Source organism: Lutjanus erythropterus, chromosome 24 (assembly GCF_056507025.1).
Source record: "Lutjanus erythropterus isolate fLutEry1 chromosome 24, fLutEry1.hap2, whole genome shotgun sequence".
NCBI lineage: Eukaryota > Metazoa > Chordata > Actinopteri > Lutjaniformes > Lutjanidae > Lutjanus > Lutjanus erythropterus.
The window spans coordinates 1,393,627-1,416,361 of record NC_139340.1 but is presented as its reverse complement, the minus strand read 5'-3'; the positions used below and the strand labels follow the sequence as shown (position 1 = coordinate 1,416,361).

The following is a 22,735-nucleotide window of genomic DNA, read 5'->3' as shown; positions in this document are numbered from 1 at the left end:
CAAAAAAAAAATTATTCATTCATATCATTTGAACACTAGGGGGCAGTAGAAAAACATATTTAACCATATAAAGTTGATATGGCAAAAATAATAATAATAATAATAATACATTTCTTCTACTAATTTGGTTTATGTCCACCACTTCCTGATAAAAATATCTGGTACAATGATTGGTGCAGATTTAAGAAAATAAGACTTAATAAGACTCAAAGGACAGACAAAAATGAATTTTGCAGTGCACAAACTTAGGATCAATCTCCAACAAACTGTATGTTACATTTTTATATGTGATACAAAAAATCCTAAGTAATTTCACTTACAATGACACGTCACTAAACTGTGTACACTTAAAGGATGTATACATGTAGTAGGTTTCTGCTTTGTGTTTCATAACCTCCATCAGCTCACACCACAATCAGCATTTTATATTAAAAAGCTCCTTCTGCTGAATTTACATCCAGTTACATGATGATTACGCCATGACATGTTTGTGTTATGCTGTAAAAAGGATAACTGTAAATTCTCAAACAGCAGCCAGAAACATTATTTACCTTGGTGGCAGGAAGGCCTTTATTTGAAGCAGGCCTTAATTTGTAATCGCTCGTCTTTTATAATGTTATTTTACCATTTTTAAATGATCTGCTGTTGATGTTGCGTTCTGTTCATGCAGACTTAATTTCCTTGATGAATTGTACATTTCCACAACACTAATTCAATCAGTACAACAACAATTAATTCAGTTTCTATTCTGTAATAAAATTGTTTTTATGTATTATGTCAAATTGCTTACATTTTACTCTTGTTCTGTAAATTTTTGTTAAGGTGCCATCAATGAAACTGAATACTTCCTGAAACATACATTTCACATTAAAAGCCTCCCAGAAGGTGAAAGGTCAACAGCCCTCCTGTTCCTGGTAGGCTTTTAGTTTGAAACATCTGCAGGAAGTCTTGAGTTTCACACACTATTTGGAAATTTACACCCTAATAGTGAAAATGTTAAGTATGTAAATACCCAACACAGCATTGTTGCCTGGGTTACCCTCAGGTATAAATAGCCACATTGGCCTTGGATGCAAATAGCACTGACTGCTATGGGTGCTCGTCTCTGCTGTGTTAGGCTACACTCGGGTGTAAATAGCCACACTGGCTAATCAACCCAGGGTGTAAAGAGCACTGTTAGCTACTGGCACCTGGGTGCAAACAGCATCTGCCAAAAAAACAAAACAGAAAAAACACAAAACCAATGTTTTCTTGTCAGCCTTAATTAGAGACCCCAGCATTTATTTGTTGGTGCTGGCTCGCCCCTTGTTGTTATTTGAATATCAGCTTTTATTTGAACATTTATGGAAGTCTATATAGTTTAGGCAGACTGTGAGGTGTGCTTTAAAGGGTCGATTCACAAAAACAATGGTGGAGGCAGAAATCGCATAAGAAAAAAACAATGACTAGGTTTAAGGTGCTAAAGAAAATACTCTACATTCTGAACCAAACAGATAAAAAAAACACCTAAGCTTTGTTCGATCCTTCTGAGATGCCAGCTGCAGGGGGGTTAGTTTAACATCTTTTCTGAAACAAACACCTGATTTGAGTTGTATGATGCTGTAACCCCCTACCACATAGCACCTATGTTAAACTAAACACATGTATTTGCAGGTTGAAAAAACATGTAAAGAAAACAAACCAATGTATTCATGTGTACAGTAGTTACACAAAGACAAAGCACAAAAACACAAAGCTCTGTGCAAAACCACCATCTGCTGAAATCATCACTGAAGTAATCAACACAGCTCCACTGACAACACGGATTAGTGAACACAAAAAGAAATGACACTCGACTAACTGGATTTTCAGTTTTCAAATTAACAGACTACAAAAGACCCAGGTGACAAAAGACAAATTGATTGAAAGTTGACGAGTTTGTAGAGAAGGCCACTGACTTGTCCTGCTCATGTGCAGGCGGTGTCTTAGGAAGTCCTGAGCAGGTTGCTGAACACTGAAAATTAAAAGCAAAAAACAGTTAATGCAAAGAGTCGGAGTGGATTCCAGAAACCAGCAATCCCAAGTTTGTCTTTTCACTACCTGCTGTTGACCACTAGATGTCAGCCTACACACACATTTGGTTTGGTTACTTTGCACTTCAGGTACTAGTTTCTCTGGATGATATGTTATTAAAATAAATATCTTTTAAATTCTCATCTCACTGATAGAATGATGCTTACACATGTGTGCATCAATAATGCTAAACATTGAATAATATATTTATCACAGACATCTAATCTGATTAATAAGTACTTTTACATATGATCAGAGGTGGACGTGGATCTCTTACTTAAATAAAAGCAGTAATACCACAGTGTAAAAAATATTCTGTTTAATGTAAAAGTCTTGCATTCAGAAACTTACTGAGGTAAAGGCTCACAAATATTAGTATTTAAATATACTTATTTCACTTTAATCAATTTTAAATGAATTGTCTGTCTGTTTATGAGTTTATGAAATCATTCATAATCTTGTAAATGCTCCTAACTTTTAAATGGCAGGCTGTTAGAGTGTGTATTTTCATTTATTCTAAGAGACACAGGCAAGACAAAGGCGAGATCTTATTTTGAACTTTTCCTTTCCTGCTGGGTGCTGGTTAAATTTACTTTGCTACTTTACTTTTACTTTGTGCTTGTTCTTTCCATATTCTTCAGGAGAACAGCATTCTTATCTTTTTTTGTTTTGTTTCTCTTTGCTGTCCATTTTAGAGAAGCTAGATATCACAATCATGGTACCTGAAGCACACATGTGCAGTATTATGATAGTAACTGCCATGAAAGCCTTCGTCTAAATACTTAAACTTATATTTGAAACTTATTTAAGTAAGGTTTTAAATGCTGGACTTTTACTTGTAATGATGGATTATCTATATCGTGGCCTTACTATTTTTACTTAACAAAATTAAAGTTTTACAGGAAGCATCCTGATGATTTTTTATTTAATTTGAATAAAGAAAGAAACGTACATTGATTATCATTCTGACCACCTTGACGGCCTTTCCCCATCTCTGGATCTGCTCCTCCTGGAAATAAACAACAGCTCATCAGTGATAATAGATACTCTGAGAACACGATTAGAATAAATTAATTTGTGAATCTATTATTGTCTATATTATTGTATATACATGGCATTCTAACATATATAAACTATGTAACTGCATAACAGTATTCGTACCTCCCTGCAGCTTGAAGCAGAGTTTCTTCTTCTGGTAAGCAATGTAACTGGATGCTGCTCCCAGCAGGGCGACTCCTACAGCGCTGACAATTCCTGCGATCTGTCCAGATCCTCCAGCTTCTGGACGAGAAGAAACAAAACCACACACAGTGTTAGAGCAGTCAGAAAGGGACACTAAGACCCCGTTTACACCTGCTATTAACATGTGATCTGTATCCACATACATTATCCAGACTGTTGTATAGATTGTGTTTACACCTGCATAAGATCCAAACACAATACGAGCCGGATTACCTCCAGATATGGCTAGACAGATTCTGTATTAAGACATTTTGCAAAGGAAGAAAAAGAAGGAGAAAGAGGAGGAAGATGAAAAAAAAAGAAGAGGAGGAACACAATGAAGAAATAGAGGGCCACACTAACAGTGATGCAACCAGCAGGGCTGGCAGCTCTTCATGCATGTTCAGACAAATACAGTCTGCACTCTCGAGTACTGAAAAGTAAGTAGTGTGATATACATACTATGTGAGTATAGAACATCCCGACACGGTCGCTGCCAGTTCAGCTACAGCGTTACAGAAACTAATCAAACAAGTTTTTCCTCGTTCATCCACTTTAATCCACAACGTTTTGTGTAGTGGTATACTGGATCAATCATGCATAGGTGGCTCAAAATCCCAAGACACACCTGGACTCAGCACACCATTTGGGAACCACTGCTTTCCATTGACTGCAGTTTCACAATTATACAATTCAGAATATTGTCAAAAATATTGGAGATTTATTTAGTGAGAATCTGCAGTTGCTGTTTCCTGTAAAACATTTTGAAGTACTGTGGCCCCATGTTTTGATCATTCACAGATCTGTCTGGAGGCCCCTGTCCATCTGTTCCAGGCCTGTTTTAGACACATACTGATCACCTCATCAAGACCTGATCAAGACCACCTGCCTAGTACTGCAATACTGTGCAGGTCTCCCTCTAACTGACTGAGGTCTGGACTTCACAGACCTCTGGAGGTGTCCTGTGGTATCTGGCACCAAGACGTAAAGCAGCAGCAGTTCCTTAAATCCTGTAAGTTTGAAGGTGGGATCAGATTTGTTGTTCCAACACATCTCACAAATGCTCAATCAGATTGAGGTCTGGAGAATCTGGAGACCAAGTCAACACAATGTCAACATCAGAACATCTTCTTCTAATGTTCCATCGTCCAGTTCTAATGCTCACATGCCAACCGAGGGCACTGTCACTGGTGGACAGGGGTCAGCATGGGCATCCTGACTTAACTTTTTCAACAGTCGGCGCCCATGACCTTGTCACCAGTTCACAGGTTGCACTTTCTTGGACCACTTTTGCCAGGTACTAACCACTGCATACTGGGAACATCCTAAACAGACCTGCTGTTTCTGCTCGGACGCAGCGTCAGTTTAAATGCATAAAACAAGAAAACTATATCACTACTTAGCTATTAGGAGGCCAAATTCTCTGGCCAGTCAGCACCCTGAGCTGAAAGGAATGGAAATTTAATTAGTGTCATTAGTAACCTGGTTCATGTCTATATGGCTGAGGTGAAAAAGGACCATTTGACCCTTGTCAATGTCACTTAGATCCTCACACTGCTGTCATAAACTGTCATAACCTCAGTTCTCCACAAGGTGGAGGTCAATAACTTTTGATGACAGACAGAATCTACTTGCACTAGTAAAAAGTTCCCAAAACTTCAACTATTGTAAAAGAAAATTGCAGTGAACATGTATTTCAGTCAAAAACAGGATGTAAGCAACACAAAAGCATAATGTGTGGATGTAAACAAATTAAATAACAGAGACAACAGGTCCAGAGAGTGGGATTAAAAGTTAAGAGTGTTAAAAGTGAACACACCCCGGTTCCAGGGCAGGGTGGGGCAACACACACGCAGCACACGAAGGGATAATGACACACACATGCAGCGCGCGCACACACACACACACACACACACAGTCTGCATGAATAATAGAGCTGCTCTTCTGTTAGCTGGCATGACTTTGAACCACAGTGAGTCATGAGGCAGAGGTGTGTCTTGTGATGCTGCAGTGTACTAAAACAGGGCGTTGCCTCCACAGAAAAAAGCAACAGAGGAGAGGAGCCGACAGCATGACTTACTGCTGGAAAATGCTGAGCATGTGGGCACTGAGTTTTCCCACACGTGTCTGCTTCTATTTGGATCAGTGTCAGATTAACCCTGGATCCTATCCCACCTGATGTTTGTAATAAAGTGTGATCACACACTTTATTAACCTGTTCTCGCTCAGCTTTCACTCCTTTTATCCCCACAGATTAGTTACTTCTTAGTGGTACTTCAAGTGGCCTGTACCATGTTTTATAGAGAAATGGGTTTTCTGACTGTATGTTTTCTACACAGCACACATTTTTGCATTAGTTTGCATATTAGTTTCAATACTTAGCTCAGTGTTGAGCATTGTAACAAGAATTAAACCTGCACCTGAATTGTTATTATTGTGTTTTTATTAGTGCTGTCAATCGATTACAATATATAATCATGATTAATCACATGACTGTCTGTAGTTAACTGTGATTAATCATAAATTAATCACATATTTATTTGTTCAAAATGTAGCTTTAAGGGATATTTTTCAAGTGTTTAAAATGTAATTCAAACCTAACTATTACATAAAATACATTAACCAAAAACAATGACAAATATTGTCCAGAAACACTCAAAGGCACTACAATTGGCATTAAGAATATGTTTATATAATAAAATGACAAACCCATCAGTCCATCAGGCACAGATGAGCATATTGACCTGCTCAATTTAACATTAAGGACAAAACGCACTAAAAGCTTCATGAGAAAAGTCAATAGAAGCTTCTATGGTTCACTGCAGGCTTCAGATTTAAAATTCAATTCCTCCCTCCTCTCTGCAGCTCGCCTCTCCTCCCTCGCTGTTGTGATCAAATTGTGATTAGAGTTGACATTTTCCATTTTTTCATTTCAAAATACACATTTTTAAACCATGATTCTTATTTAGCTTTGTTTTAGAAGGACTATGGAGCTGACAGGAGACACAGATAGAAATATTATTGAATGAATGTGTCTGAAAATAGAAAGTTTACTAGGGCTTGAGCAGTAGTGAGACAGGGGTCCTTAAGGTATAGCTGACCCTTTTATGCCTGATGATTGACAGAAATCTGTGGCACAACTATGAAGGACCAACATTTTTATTAAAAAATGACTTAAAATAAAGACAATTACAACAGCACGTTTATACCTGTGTTATCAGTAGGGACTGTTAGTTTCAGATTTTGAAGGCTTTTAACATATTTTTGTTTGTAGTTGTGAATTCTTGTCTGGGACGTGTTCACCAAAAAAATGGAAATAAAGTATTGGTATGAATAATACATTTTTTAGGATATAACTAGTTCCTATCCTCAAGAATCAGACATATACTTCATCAGGGCTGACAGATTATGGACTCTGATATTCAGCATGTTTTATAATTATCAGAAGTGTTATTCTGACAGTCAGTGTCTGATGTTGTGAGGTGCGTTAGTGTCCCAGGCATCATGGGTATAGACCCATTAATGCTGAAGGTACATACAGAATTTGGAGAAACAAATGCTGCCATCCAGACAACATCTTTCTCAGAGACGTCCCTGCTTATTTCAGCAGGACAAGAACAGACACATTGTGCACATGTTCCAGCAGCTTAGCTTCACAGTAAAAGAGTTCAGGTACTAGACTGACCTGCCTGCAGTCCAGACCCGTCTCCCATTGAAAATGTGTGGTGCAACATGAAGCACAAAATACAACGACAGAGACCCCGGACTGTTGAGCAGCTGAAGTCGTATATCAAGCAAGAATGAGAAAGAATTTCATTTTCAAAACTTCCATAACACTGAGTGTGGTTAGAAGAAAAGGTGATGTATCACAGTGGTGAACATGCTCCTGTCCCAAGTTTTTGGGAAAGTGCTGCAGGCGTCAAATTCAGAACGAACACAAATCGTTTTTGATCCAATTGCTGATAAAATAAATTCATTTAAAAATGTGATACTTTGTCTCTGATGCAGCCATGATTTGATCACAAATCCTGATTAATAGCCTCTCAGCACTGAAAGCTACTTTGCTATGAACAAGTAAAAAGCCTGGTGGTCCATTGAGCGAGTAGAGTATTTTAAAGTGAAGGCAGCAGGTATTACTGAAGTTACCAAGCTTACACCGCTGAAAATTCACAGAAAATGCCTTAAGTTATAGTCAAAGCAATTTATGAAAAGCAGAGAAGACAAGTAACTCTGATCTCTGCAGTACAAACTTGTCCTGAACTGGGAGAACAAATTGCAGACAGAGGCTTTGAGAGAACATATATATATATTCATGGGTTTGGTCCCTCTGATTTTTAAGGAGCGACACTAAATTGTTTTTCATGCCCAGGACAATTTTGCTTTCATAACATGTTTTCTTGCAGACTAGTGGGAAGAAAACCTCCAAAATACACATGTAGGTGTTTATTTTACTACACTTTGTCTATTTGTCTGTAGATTTTTCCTCCAAATTCACCAAAAGTTAGCATTTGATAATGCTTCATTTGCATATTTACACATAATCTCAGAAGACTTGCACTGCAAAACATAATTGTCTGAAATGTTAATAACATTTTATTTGAAGGGAGACAACTTCATGACAACAGTCAAAAAACATTTGTTAAGATTTGTGCATGTTTATTTTATATATGATGTGATGTGTTATGTATTAGCCTAGTGCACACACCCTTAAATAATGAGTGACACTTAATGACAACAGTCATAAACATTCATAAAGACTCTCCTGCATGATCTATAAATTCCCCTACTTACCTGTAGGGTATATGTCAGTAATGCTTTTTTGTCATTACACTCTCATAACCATGTCATGACACCTGTCATGAACACGAAGATGCCTTAATGAATGTTCATAACTGATGTCATTTTTAATGTGAAGCTGACATTGTTTGAGATGTGTTGACAACTTTGCTATGCCATTGACAGATTATGCTGTCTTTACTAATGTCAAGTTGTCTTAACAAAGACATCTTAAACAATGTCAACTATGCATTAAAGATGACATAATGGACTGAATTACATTTAATGAAAACAGTCATAAACACTGATTAAGACTGCTGCATGTACATGTCAGGTGTCATGGCATGGTCATGACAGTCTTATGTATACCCCTTCAAATAAAGAGTCACCAGAGTGTATTTCATTTATTTGGGATGAATGACTTAGAACTGCAGTTCCCATCAAGAAGGTGACAGGATGAAAACAGGAAAACATACTGCTGCCACGCATGCTTGTTGTGGTCACTGTAACCATGGAAACAATTGAAGCTGAAGGAAATGGTCGCTATTCAGTAGATTTAAAGTTATAAGGTCTTTTTTTTCCAGAATTTCGACGCAGATTTCTACATGTTTATGTGCTGTTAGTGAGAAGTTTGGGCTGTGAGAGGAAAGGCTGTGATTTAAGACACAAATCAAATTCAAAGATGGTATTAAAGGTATTACAACATGGACTGGATGCAAATATCTGCTAAAAATTAGGAGCCACCTTAAGGCTCTTACCATGTTAAGGTTCTGTTGTGTGTTAGTCATGTATAATGCAGGTAAGAGGACCTGAGTTGCTCTGTTGTGTCTCCATCTTTGCACATGGATAATAAATCAAACACTTGGAACTGAACGTTTTTTTATTTGTTCTTCATTGCATGACGTTCTTATATTGTAGTCATTGCAGCAAAGGTACAAATTCCATAAAGACTCACGGCAAACAAAAGAAAAGCTTTAAGTTCAAAACCCCACTTAAATTAAATTATCCTGCCAGTCACCAAAGAAAAAAAAATACTCATGAGCTAAAAAGAACCAAAGGAAAAAAATATCATCTAATCAAATCTCCACAGTAAAATAAGAGGATTCTACATGAGAAGAAATTTTGAAGTTCTACAGCTCAACATATTGGATCTGTCAGTGCAGTGCAGTGAATGCTGGCTATGTAAAGAATGTGTGCAGACTGCTGCTGGATCCAAGGTGTTTGGACTGACCGTGAGAGCAGAAACCAGGCGTGTCTGAACATGAAGTGCTGACAGCCAAGAAACAGTCATTAACTAAGACCTTCCACAGATGCAAACCTAGTGTAAAGCAAGATCCCTAAGATATATTTGTTTTGGTGTCTTGTGCTCATCTTCAGTCAGAGCACTCTATTCACCTTCAAGTCAAATGCTTCACTTCTAGTCATATGAGCTTATTTACTGCATAATATGAGGACATCTGTGACCTATGAGCATCAAAACAACCAACAAAAACTCAAAATGATTCTAATTTCAGAAAAATCCCTTAACCACTAATTAATGTATAGCAAGTTCTGTTCCACACATTCAGACTTCACTGCATTAATAATGCTGTCAGCTAACAAAAGTCAATGAGTCATGGCACTCAATGAACAGGAGAGCTGGGTGGAGAGTCAAAGAAAAAGGAATGTATGTACACACCCAAAGACTGGGTGTCTGCTCAGTCTGGAATCACAGGGTTAAAGCTGACACTATATCATTTCTCCCAGCTCTGCAGATTTAAACTGTCTGTGTGGTTCAGTGATGGAAGCATTTCTAATCTTAAGACCTGTCCACACCAAGAACCAGACCTATAACAATAATGACATGAGTATCCAACCTGAGGAACAATAATGGTGTGTAAACAGCGGCACCAAGAACTATGCATGCTCCAGTTGTGTTAACAGAAGTTGGATACTGATGAACTGTCGCTGCTGTACATTGCACTAAGAAACAAAAAGAAAACCAGAAGGATATGGGTTCATGAAGTTTAACGACAGAAAACTTTGACAAATCCAATGCAATGTTACAAGAGTTGTCGAATTTTGAAGAGAAATTTTATTCATACTTTTGATTAATTTGATGGCATTGTCCATGATCAACTGAACTTCAGGCAAAATGACTTCTTTTTTATGTCATTTGCAGTTGAGTATTAAAGTTCAGGTGGATTTCATGTTGGCTTTATGTTTCTATCATCCATCAAATCGCACTGAAAGTGATCCTATCATTTGTCACTGTAACTGGTGTTACAGTTGTGGTGTGGACTCAAGAGACTCAATAGTTCCCACCAAGAGCAAGCACTAAGGCGACAGTGGAGAGGAAAAACTTCCTTTTAACAGGGAGAGACCTCAAGCAGAGCCAGGCTTAGGGTGGGCAGCCATCCAGTTAATGGTCATTGTTATACTTCTGTTCAATCCAGCTTTATTGTCCCGGTTTGAATCATAATAGAGGTCAAAAACACAAACACAACATACAAGAGGACACGGGACATTAATCACAACAGTTACAAGAATTTAAGAAAGAATTTCTTTGGGTTTTTGTTATAGGCTAATTATTGTTCTCGGTGTGGACGGCCCTTTGGAGCTGTGTTTTTATTAAACAGTCGGATTCCCCTGGTCCGCGACAGTTCTAAGCCTGTTACATTTTATACCCATCAGACAGATTTTTCAGAAAAGCCAGAGGTCAAACCACACAGGAAATGCACTCCAGAGCAGAGTTTAGCCCCGCACATCAACAAAACAACTTTGAAAAACTCCATGGAAGTAAAATATCCCAATGATCACAATCTTGGCTTCATCCAGGAAAACGATTCCTCTCCGACTCTTGACTTTTCAAAAACGCTACTGTATATTTTATTCATGACCTTGTCAGACACTGAACCAAACATTTGTAAACCACTGTGTGCAATCTTAGACCTGAGAGCCAATCAGAACTGACTGACGGTTCACGGCATGGCTTGCAGCAGATCCAGGGCCCTCTCTAAGAGACGTTCTATGGTTTGCTTTAAGTTGGAAATCCACATATAGAATTCCTCTGGTATGTTAGCATTTAGCATCTTCAGGACTTGGCCCCACAGAAGGTCTGGATCTGCAACGACACACAATCGAAGCAGGGTTTTAGCCAAAAGAACCAGACCAGGGGTACCAATATGAAGAATGTAACAGTGTGGAACTGAAGCCAACTGTCAGTTAATCCTCAAAGACACCAGTTGTCTGGTGGAATGAAACTGATCAAATAGCCAAAGTCTTAACGATCTAGCTGACAAGTCTTATGTCAAGATGATACGAAGAGAGTTTGACAATTACAATGAGCGTCTTTCAACCACGAGCATACAAATCAACATGCGGCATGTATTAAACACTAACAAAACAACTGTTGGATCAGAAACCGAACAGAAGCAGTGATCATGGCTTCCTTTAGACCAGAAAACAGGAAATTCCAAACAAGAGCTCACGGACTAGATAGCGCTGCAGGAAGACAATTATGATGCCCAGACTGACACCGACAGAACACAGGAACAAAGACAGGAAGTATATCAAAGCTAAATACGGATTTACCTTGAGGCTGATCAGCACCACCTGTCAGAAAAATAGACAGCAAATCAATCAACAATATTCACGATAGTCAGATATATTTTAAAGCTAAGTTGACTATGCAAAACTAAAACTATCAAAATACAAGATTTACACTGTTCAGACTCGAATTCAGGCCAATGACATAAGCATCTGTATCAAGTCTCAGTGTGCTGCAGGGAGGGTTTCTAAAAACCCAGAAATGTTAGCATATTAGCACTTCTGGTTCCCTTGCCTCAAGGACAGTAGGATTTTAGAATGGAGTTTTGTTAGATGCCTAAAATAAGGTCTGTGATTGACACAAGCTGAAGAGACGATTTGTTCTACAACATTAAATCAATATTTCAAACTTTTACATCTTTCAAAAAAGGCAGTACTAACACATGGCTAAATGAACTACACAGGTTGTCAGGGACATTATACACAATGTAACTTAACTGTATAGCTATAGCTTTTATTCATTTTAATTTGGGCAAGCAAGCATCTCCATTTTGATTAAACTTTACATCAAACAGGGATTAGTTTTTAACTTTAATCATTAACAGAGCTGTAGTTCTTTTGGTTTTGCTAAACTGATTAGAACTAATCTTTGACTAAATTCATCTTTGTTGGTGCAACACAGTCATTATATTTACAGTGTTTACCACCATCTTAAGTTGAAGTTGATGGTAATGTTGTTAGGTTTGTAGATACAATATTGGATAAATTAAAATTCTGATTTCATAATGGCATTAGATAAGAAGTCAGAGGATCACCAAAGTTCTTAGTCACAGAAAGCATTATACAACTGTTTTCACAGTGGTTCTCCTCATGACTGCTTTCTATAAATGAAAACTAAAGCGCTTTTTTATGATTCAGTCATAAAGAAAAATACAAGAAGAAAAACATACCATGGGAATCGTGGCCAGAGTCCGTTGGATGGCCTGAATTCAAAAGAAAAAGGAGAAAAGTCAAGCGAGAAAAACTAATGCGTTTCTTCTTCCCTCACTTCAACGGCAGAGTGCTGAGAGGAAGCAGGAGTAAAACTCTGGGTTTTACTGTCCAAACAGAAATGGACGCAACAGAAGGTCAGTCTTACTTTGTCCTCACTGTGCTTCCTCTTATATAAGTTGATTTTATTCAGTAACATTCCAGCTGTGTGTGCAGTAATCTGCAGTTAATAACAGGTTAGTGTAGTCGCTGCTTCATGTATACGATCAGGCAGAATCACAACTGAAAACCAAGCATGTGGCTCTAATTACACTGCAGGACTGTGGCTTTTTATTCCTTTTTCTTTCTTTGGGAGAACAACTAATTACTTCCATCCTCCGACTAAACAACAGTATAGAGACAAAGACAGGACCTTCCAAAACAAGAGTCAGGCAGTGTCTTTGTCTCACTATCATGATTACATTTAGAAAAATGAACAATAGGCCTCTTTTTGACAACCCATGCATATCACAAGTGTTACACATGTGTGCAATTACTGAGCATGAATGGAACAGAACGTTTGAAGTGTAATATTAATATCCAGAACTCATCATTTACTGTATTTGTATTGAGAGGTGTAGTGCTGTTTGTTTAAATAGTGCACCTATGACATGCATCCATGTGTAGCATTAAATTTTATATTAAATTTTAGAGCACACAATCAAATGTTGGACTGACTTTATATATTTTCTGACTTTATAAACAGTTTGATCATGTTGGGAATATCATGCTGGGAATATCATGCAGCTGAGTGCTCTGTCTCTCTGCTACGTCTGCAGGAAATAGCTGGAAAAAGACACCTCTGACTAAAACATTTGTTTCTCTTTCTTGCAAGAAATGAATGAGATTCTTATTTTAAACTTATTTAAGCCTCATCTGTTTTTCCAAAACTCCACCAAAAGGAGCAACAAAAGAAAAGCAGGAAATCTCTTGCTAAGCTCAGAGGTGTCTCAGACGTTCCTCCTTGATGACTGAATGGAGCAAAAAGACTTTAAGAAATAAATTTAAGATCTCATTTAAGATAAGAGTTTTCCTTTAGACATTACTGTTTCTCAAGAGCTGATTATTTAAGACAGGGTAGTGAGACAAAACAAATTAAGCTCAAATTAGTCTCAGGCTGAGACAAGACAAAGTATGAGAAAATGGTCAAAGTCTCATATTGGTCTTTGAGCTCATTTATGAGGCACAGGCAAGACAAAGATCTTGTTTTGAACTTGTCTGATCGGGACAGTTCACTTTATGCCTCCGTCACACCAGAAGACTTCAGTCTGACACCGTCTCATGTCTAAACACAATTTGTCAGAAGCAAAGACTGTGGATCTTATTATTTTGCTCATGTATTTTTTGATGAGATTATTTATTATTATTATTATTATTATTATTATTATTATTATTATTATTATTATTATTATTATTCATTGATTCTGAATTTTCACTTTCCTATGATAATAGGTATTGTTTTTAAAAATATTTCCTCTAAAACAAAATACTATGGTATCAAATTGATCCTATTAAATTGCAGATTCTCATATCCATAAATCTAAACTGTCCAATCAAAAACCATCTTTTTCATTTTTGCAAATGAGGTGAACAAATGCATTCAATTAGGAACTTATATTCCTTTTATAACATTTATACATCATGAGCTGATTAAAGATTTGTCTTTTCTGATCCTTTGGCATGATTCATTTCTGTTTTTTTCATGTCAATATTGCTGTTTGTCAATAAAATGTTTTTAAAATAATTCAATGAATAAATAGATAAATCAGTTAATCAATTACCATAATTTCTGGACTATAAGCCGCCACTGTTTTCACACCCTTTGAACCCTGTGGCCTAAACAATGATGCGGCTAATCTATAGATTTTTACGGGCTAACAGCCTCCAGGGGGCGCTCTAGCAGGACGTGCAAGAGCGAGACAGACAGGTCGAAGAGATAATGCGCTGAGGAAGATGCTAGTTTGATTGTGTTTTGAAAAGTCATCCTCATCATGGAAAACACATGAAAAAAACTGCATCATATGCATTTCAAGTTGAAGGCAATCGATCTGGCTGTCGAAGAAGGAAATAGAGCTGCTGCACATAAGCTTGGCATTTTTTTAACCAGCCGTTTTACTGTCATTTTACTGCCGTGTTACTGCTGTGTTACAGGCACTGTTCAGAAAAAAAACATTTAATTAAAAATTTAAAAAAAATCCTTCTGTGTACCATCTTTCTGTGTAAATATCTCATGTTACAACGTGGACACCTGTGGCTTATAGACAAGTGTGGCCTATATATATGTACAAACATGTTTCTTTTTAAATTTAGTTGGTGCAGCTTATATTCAGGTGTGCTCAACTGTCCAAACATTACGGTAATCAATCTTATGTTAGTTACAGTGACAGATCAGCAGCAGTGCAAAGACAGAATAATTTAGTTAAATGATCACAAACTCACTACAGCAAAATCAAATATTTAGTAAAATAAAATCTACAAAGGGAGGGAGGTTAAATTAACTATTTACACATTTACAAGATCAAAATAACTATTCAAATATTTATAATATCAAACTAATTATTTCCACATTTATTTTTTTATTCTTTTACAGATGTGTTCATTTTTTATGACACTCCTGTGACTCCATACAGAACCACGGGAGCAGAAATGAACTATTTATATTTAGACATTTACAAGCTGAAGCCATCCTAGTGATGACTGGATCTTCAAGACCTTAAAAAAACAGATTATGCAAATAATAATTAAGATATTTTCTCACTTGGAGAAAAAAAAAAATGACGTGTTGAGTGTCCAGCAGCTCTACACCTGTGTTTATATTCTTCAGGATACGGCTGATCAAATGCCTCTAATCTTTAAAGATTATATGGTTGCCACGGTAACTGACCTCCAGATCAGTATTCAAATGCTGCAAAGGAAGGAGACGTTGTAAATAGAGGCAAAAAAAAATCAAACTCCTCTCAAAACCAGCTCACATAAAAAGCAGATGAACATGTGATACAGTCACAGAAGTGTATCCACGCATGGGAGAATTTCTGCTCCAAAGACAGCCCGACTTCAGAGGCCCTCGAGGGCCATATGGTAAAAATCTGTTGTCATGTGGCAGAATAACAAACTGTGTGAACAGACACACTGAGCTGTTTGGGGGATATTCTGAAGTGCAGTAAAGCTCCCAGAACTTTCATCTGGTATTTAGAATAAAAGCAGAGAATCAAAGGTCTTTAAACAAATGTTTTTAACTAATGTAATGCTGGATGTGCTTGTTATATCAGCTGAATGAACGCACCAGAACCGTTTTAGACATTGTACAAATCCTGATTGTAAAAGCATAATGCATCACTACTCTGATTGGCTGATGGTCAGGTGTTTCTCAAACCAGTTATTCCCTGCTTTCATTACATTACAAATAAACTACTTCTGCTTTTATTCTGAAGGTCAAGTTAAAAAAAAAGAACATTTTGGTTTTAATCTGTTTCTGTTTAATTGTGAATATTAAATGATGCAGACTGCAAAGCCCTCGCCTCACCCTCTCCTTCCAAGCAAATCCACACTTTGTACACAAGTACAGCTGAAACAAAGGATGCTTCAGTTTTTATTGTGTGTTCACACTGCCTTCACCGTCTTCAGTCATGTGACTCAGTTTTGTTTCTATGGGGAATCTGTATGTGGTTTACAGTGGTAAGACAAATACCACACACCACACCATCATCATCCTGAGCTCTGACTCCTTCTGCTCTCTGCACACTTCGCTCTTTAACAAATCTCCTTACTGGCAAACTATTTTCACTCCTCTTGAGGCAACATTAATAAATGATCAAAAAGTGTCATGTGACCAACAGTATATGCATAAACAGTCAGATCAGAATTTGTCATTGTTGCCATGGCATTAAATAAATGTTGTGCCATCCTCTAGAGACTGTCAGTTTGGCTGAGTCAGCGGTAGTGAAGGACAACAAGACACAACAAAGCAGAGGAGGAGATCTGGGGAGACACCAACATTCAGGAATGGGGCAAAAAGTACACATCATCAGTCTCGAGAATTGGGACAAAACTGCATTTTGGGGACGTTTTGATTTTAACTCTTCAATTATGCCTGAAAATATATTTAAATTCTGCTTCTAAGAAAGAGCCTCGGTCTGGTCTCAGTCTGAGACTGATATTGTCTGTTATTTTTGTGCACAGCACAAACATGACCATAACAGTGAGAGGTCAAAGAAAACCCTTAAATGAGATCTCAGATTCATTTCAGTGGTCAAATTAAAGTCTTGTTGCTCCACACTGTCATCAAGGAGAAACCTCTGAAACACCCATGAGATCATTTAAAAATCTCCTGCTTTTCTTTTGTTTTGCTCATTTTTTCTCCAAAGTTGGAGGGAGGAGTGACAGACAAAATTTTCCTCTGGTGTTTCACTTCCTGTCTGTAAAGTACATTCATTTGTTGCAGAGCTTCAACAGCACAGTAACCAGGGTGTCATTTTGGGATGCTGTAATAAATCAGACGATGTATATTTAAGCATGGAGGCCTGCAGTCAAGCCGCTGGCAAAACAAGAATAAAAAGAGCAGAGATGGAACTGAAAACAAAATAGAGCAACGTTGAGGGTGGGACTGACTGACCTCCTCCCCCTGAGCGACCTCCATCAGGCTTGTAGTCCCCACCACCACCGGCAATATCAAACAAGTCCGAGTCACTTATACTTCCACCACCTTTAAGAAAATAACAACAAAAAAAGCAATCAGTCCATCATCACAGGCCTTGTCCTTTAATGTCCATGTACAATGTAAATGAAGAAGTCAAAAGCTGAAATATAAAAAACTTACCTCCTCCACTTGGTGGTGGATTGACAGCAGGTTTGTCAGGTTTGGGGTTGAGGTCTGTGGGTACAAATATATTATCAGCATTTATGTTTAAGTAAACACAGGAAGAAAGACATAAGACAAATATGATATAATATATGTACAAGGACACCATCAAAAAACATAAGACACAAGAAACAACATAAAGACGAAACAAAAATAATGTTGAAGTTTTTTGTTAGTTTAGGTACTCCGTCTGTGGCCCACCAGCCACGAGGCTGGACTGTGACGGTGCAAAAGACGTAAGGCTTACAGGAATCCCTGCTCAGTGAGCACAGTAACTCATACCCCTGAACTATCCTGCTCTGTGGCAGGCTAACTGTCAAGCTTAATTTAGCCATGTGTCAGAGAAATCCAACATGGGGCAGAAACAGAATGTAAAATAGACAGTTCTATCAAGTGTCTTTTGTTCAGACCTTTTTCTATGTGATCAAGCATGAATTTAAATGTTACTTATGTTTTACATTTTTCTGCTTCATGTCCAGTTTCTGACTTTGAATGCCAATGAGCAGGTGATGCCTGTAAATCAAATGGACATCCTATGAATGAGAGAATGTTTTATAGAGCAGCTGATTATGTAGTTGGTAAAATCAGTATGAACAGTTATGGACTAACCTGCAGCAGGTTAGACATTTATTATCAAATACAAAGAAAATAATAAGTAGACCTGGATATCTTTTCAAAAGTAATTGCTGTAGCTTTTTGTGTTTTTTGCTGAAGACAGGAAAAGGAGGAATGAGAGAGGATGAGATGAAGGTTGGCCTCAAGTTGGAATTGAACCCATGTGGCTGTTGAGGCCTCAGCACACGAGGTGGACGCTCTACTAAGTGAGCGAAAGGTGCAGGGCGCCGCACAACAGAATCCCATCGTTTTCACATTTATTTTCTTCCCAAGATACTGGTATCATTTTATAATTGTGGTAATATCGGTCTTTTTTCATGATGTACCCTTTACAATTCCTTATATAATTTGATTTTCAAAGCTTGGTTTGCAGCAGAGAAGAAAACCACTCATTTTTTCTTCTTTTTGTGACATCTTATCCTCTTTTTGACAATCAGCTGTTCTGGGCTACCTCAGTTCTCTGTGCACGCTCTTAAAGCAAGCTCGTTTTAGCCTGGCTTGAGTTAGCATTGACTACACTATGCTAAATTAACTTAAGCCTTGAGTGGAAGTTGAAGTTAATTCAGGCCAGGCTTTTTCACTTAAGCGCAGACTTGGTTATCACCCTTGATGGAACACACCCCAGACAGCAACCAAGGCAGCTCTGGCGTAACATCAATAATCCTTGAATCTAAATGTAAGTAAGCTTTGCTAAGCGTTGCACTTTTTTTTCACTTTATCATTGGCATAAACTGTGACACCACAAAATAATGCAGTATAAAATGTCCCTAGCATTGGAAGTAACACTAGGTTGCAACTCTAATAGCAAACTAGTTAGCTCAACATGCTAATGTTCACAGCTTATATTACACTAGATGTTAGATTAGTTTTTGAGATGGTTTAAAAAAATAACCCCTTCCAAACTCCTTGAATAGTAGGGGTGGAGGAAATATTTGATTCTTAGATGAATCACGATGCAGAACTAGAAGATTCTGAATTGATTCAGAAAAGTCAAAATTTGATTTTCAAAATGTCAATTAACATGATGTTGACAGAGTAAAAAACTCAGCTGTGAGTAAAGCGCAGCAGACCATCTACAGCACACACTCTAGAGTTATCAGCAGTTAACAGGGAGATGTATTCTCAAAAGGCAGCGATTGCAATTATGTTTTAATTTAGCATCTAAATAAAGTACCATCCATTTACCCATCGCCCAGAGACGTTAAGTCAGTCATGGAGCAGAGCAGTGATCAGCTGTAACAAACAAGAGTGGCTGAGCGACGCGCACTGCAGCATTTTACAACTTCAGCCAAATCTGTGGTGAGGACAATCACTCTCTACTCAGTCTGATTCACCATAAAAAACTGTATCTGTATCAGTGTCAGTCAGAATCTGGTCAGGCCTGCCATGCAGAGTTACAGTTACTAAGCTATAATTAAACAATCATTGCTTGGGGAAGGGATTCACACAATATGTCAACTGATACAGGTAAAAATTAAGTACGTTTTGAATAATAAAACATGAACACTCTTGGTCAGATCTCAATATTCATATCAGAGACTTTTCCAACAGGTTTACCTGGGCCAAGTGCATCCCCCAAATCAAGTTCACCACCTGTAATACACAAATACACACGTGTTAGTAGGATACAGTCATTGCTGATTTGTCTCTGAACATGGGATTTGTTGGAGAAAAAGGTAGAGAATATAACCTGTAAAAACAATAAATGAGCTGAAATATTTGTTGACTCACCTCCTCCACTTGGTGGTGGCTTAACAGCAGGTTTGTCAGGTTTAGGGGTGGGATCTAGATTTAGGGGACAAAGATATCATCAGAAAGCTTACAGACAGACTAAACACAGCAGTACTAATAGTTGTGGGTGCAGTGTACCTCAAGCAATCAGCCATCAATTAGTTAGTGAAAAGAATTCTCCATCCACATGGGATATATTTAAAAGCTGCACAGACCACCACCATCTACAACGCTGCCTCTGCTTTTGATTGATACATTACAACCTCCAGCAGCATTGACATGTTTGTTGTCAGAAACTTTTGACTTTTCTTCTTGTCCACTGAGGCAACTTTTGAATCCACAGTGGCTGTATCGCTTAACATCTACGCCAAGGATGCATGGAAGTATGTGGGCAGTGACAGTTGCATTGTTTGAAACTGACGTTTCCACTTCCAAATGGGGCATAAATTAGAAATAAGCCTCAGATTGTTAACACAATCTTTACAGAAGACCCAGGAACACAAAAGGCAGAAAGGGGAAAAAATGGAAATTTAGGACTAAATGGAAGCAAGAGTTTGAGTAGCTAGAATTTGACACGTCTAAGGACATAATGTACTGCAGTGTGTGCTGCCAGTTTCCTCCACTATCCAAGAAGTCTTGCTTGTTTTTCATCAGAAACAATGCCCTCAGGAAAAACTACAACACAACTCATGGGAAAGGTGGACAACATGCGTCACAGTTAAGGTTTTGCAATAACTTGCCTATTCATTTTCCATACATTTACATTTGGGCTCCCAAAAACGTACTCAGGCAAATGTAGGGGCTTGGTGGTGCCTGGGGTCTATGTTTGCACAAAATAATGTAATATGAAATGACTTTTACACTTGTATGTTTGGTTTCAGAAATAAGAACACAATAAGGAAACCCCATCCAAATTCTTTAAATGCTAAGTATCACTGTTTCTACAGCTCCATAGGTCTACATACCATTTCACAGACCCTGCCCTGGGTCTGTGAAATGGTATGTAGACCTATGGACGCTGCCCTGCATACTTACTAAGCTATAACTGGACAAACACGGCTTAGAGGAGTTATTTGGCAAGCTGTCAACTGACATCAGGAAAAAATAAGTATGCTTTGAAGTAATAAAAACATGAAATCAGACACTGAAACTTCATACCTGGACTAAGAGCATCGAACAAATCAAGTCCAGAGTCACCTGTAATACACAAACACATACTTGTTAGTGGCATGCATTCATTGTTGGTTTGCACATGGGATTTATTGATTTATTATTATTATTTATTTATTGATTCAAAATTAAGCTCGTAAGTTACTTTCAGTACTTTGGTTTATGATCTAACTGTCATGGTTTTGGATTTTGTTGGTTATTTCCTGTTTTATTTTGGTAGTTTCTGGTCCTTCCTCGTCTGTTATGGTTCAACTGGTGGAGGACCCAAATGCAGACAACTGAGAGAGCAGAGCAGTTCCAAGGAATTTAATGAATAACAAAAGACCAGCAAAGGCTTACAAATAATGCAGGAGAGTCCAGAGTCCAGGCAGGGGGATAAAACCAAAAATCCATCCAAGGGAGAACCAAAAACACAAGGAAACCGAAAGCCACAAAGAAACACAGACAAGAGACGAGTAAAGACGAGTATGAACCAACAACCAAGGAGGACAAGACAGGATTAAATACACGAGGGAGGGGGAGTAAAACAAGACACAGGTCAAAGACAGGTGAAAATAATTAGTGATCACAAAGGGCGGGAAAACAGACAAAGACAGGAAGTAAAACCAAAACACACGAGGCAGGACCAGAAACTACCAAAATAAAACAGGAAATAACCAACAAAATCCAAAACCATGACACTAATACCTGCAAAACTAATGATATTCCCATCTGCCTCAGTACAAAGTAGCAAACTAAAATGGTGACCACGGTAAACATTACACCTGATTTTATCAGTGTCAGTCAAGTCAATTCAATGAAGTGAAGTCAATTTTATTTTATTTGTATTTATTCATTTGTTTAGTTAAATTGAGAAAAGTACTAATTTCATAGTATTATTCAACTGTTAAAGAGTACTGAGACTTACATCACCTTCATTAGCATAGAGTTAACTCTGCTCGATTGAACATCAGATGGATTTGACGTCTTACAGAGTTGACATTATGTTACATTTTTTCATCACGGTCGTAGTGGGAAGCCTGGTACTTCTTGTGAAAGTACAGTAACACCTGAAAGTTTTTACAGGCCAGAAGCATGTTGAAACAAATCAGGGATGACATGTTCAGATATTTCTGGTTACACTATCACTGTGTTTCTCTAATCCTTAGACTGTGTAATGTTTTGACCACAGCTTCCTTTTAGGGTTATGCAGAAAGGACACTCAGGGATCAGCGCTTTCAAGAAATGAAATCTTGTTAGAGCTAAAATAAATCTTATCAGGCAACAGGACACAAGCCATGGGTTAAGCATGAGTATAACTTCCAAATGTTTTTTTTTTTAAATACTATCCCCGAATAGGCTTGACTTGTTTGTTTGTTCGCTTGTTTGTTTTTAATAATTCTTCTAATATTATTTTATAACAGGTAAAAGCATACAAACCCGTATCAGTTTTTGGCTTCTCTGGGACCTTTGGTTTTGGAGGGGTCGGTTCTAAGGAACAAAGAGAATTGAGCAGAGTTACTATCTGACAACAAGTTAACATTTCTACATAACGTCCCCTTGAGCCTTAATGTTCTTCATGAATTTCTCCTCAAAGGTTCCAGACATGATTCTGGAGAACTCTCATTCCCAGGTTACCTACATTTTGGGTTGGTGGCTCAGTCAAGTCAAAGTTTTGGTTTTGTCTCAGTGTAGGTATTTGACTAAGTCTGAACCACCACCTCAAAGCATTAGTATTTGACTTGGCATTGGTATTTGATTTCTACCATTCCACTA

At 37.8% G+C, this 22,735-nt stretch overlaps 1 protein-coding gene and 2 long non-coding RNA genes across 3 annotated transcripts in view; all 3 read right to left on the bottom strand.

Annotated features, from left to right (window-relative positions):
* Positions 1–267: 267 nt before the first annotated feature.
* On the bottom strand, positions 268–20,839 carry LOC146304481 (uncharacterized). Its single transcript, XM_084714156.1, has 8 exons — positions 20,788–20,839; positions 19,811–19,864; positions 19,637–19,672; positions 17,423–17,476; positions 17,135–17,308; positions 3,214–3,534; positions 3,005–3,061; positions 268–1,993 (listed from the first exon to the last, which is right to left on the bottom strand). The coding sequence occupies exons 1-8, from the start codon at positions 20,837–20,839 to the stop codon at positions 1,965–1,967; spliced, it is 777 nt and encodes a 258-aa protein (XP_084570282.1). The 3' UTR covers positions 268–1,964.
* LOC146304482 (uncharacterized) lies at positions 10,839–12,026 on the bottom strand. The gene is made up of 2 exons (XR_014769262.1): positions 11,623–12,026; positions 10,839–11,152 (listed from the first exon to the last, which is right to left on the bottom strand). It is a non-coding gene; the product is annotated as an uncharacterized LOC146304482 (long non-coding RNA).
* Positions 20,840–20,849: 10 nt separating the features above from the next.
* The window catches only part of LOC146304480 (uncharacterized), a 31,277-nt gene continuing 29,391 nt past the window's right edge, over positions 20,850–22,735 (bottom strand). The window contains exons 3-4 of the long non-coding RNA XR_014769261.1: positions 22,400–22,450; positions 20,850–21,007 (exon numbers count right to left, since the gene is read on the bottom strand). This is a non-coding gene — a long non-coding RNA (uncharacterized LOC146304480). The remainder of the gene's footprint in view (positions 21,008–22,399; positions 22,451–22,735) is intronic.

What these genes read in the sequence shown, in the direction of transcription:
- LOC146304481 (XM_084714156.1), bottom strand. Translation starts at nt 20,839, where the DNA reads ATGCAGGGCAGCGTCCATAGGTCTACATACCATTTCACAGACCCAGGG. An exon ending in GCCACCACCAAGTGGAGGAG is followed by an intron (nt 19,673 to 19,810) that starts GTGAGTCAACAA and finishes TGTGTATTACAG; the next exon opens with GTGGTGAACTTGATTTGGGG. An exon ending in TCTTGTTTTGCCAGCGGCTT is followed by an intron (nt 3,535 to 17,134) that starts GACTGCAGGCCT and finishes AAATGTCTTAAT; the next exon opens with ACAGAATCTGTCTAGCCATA.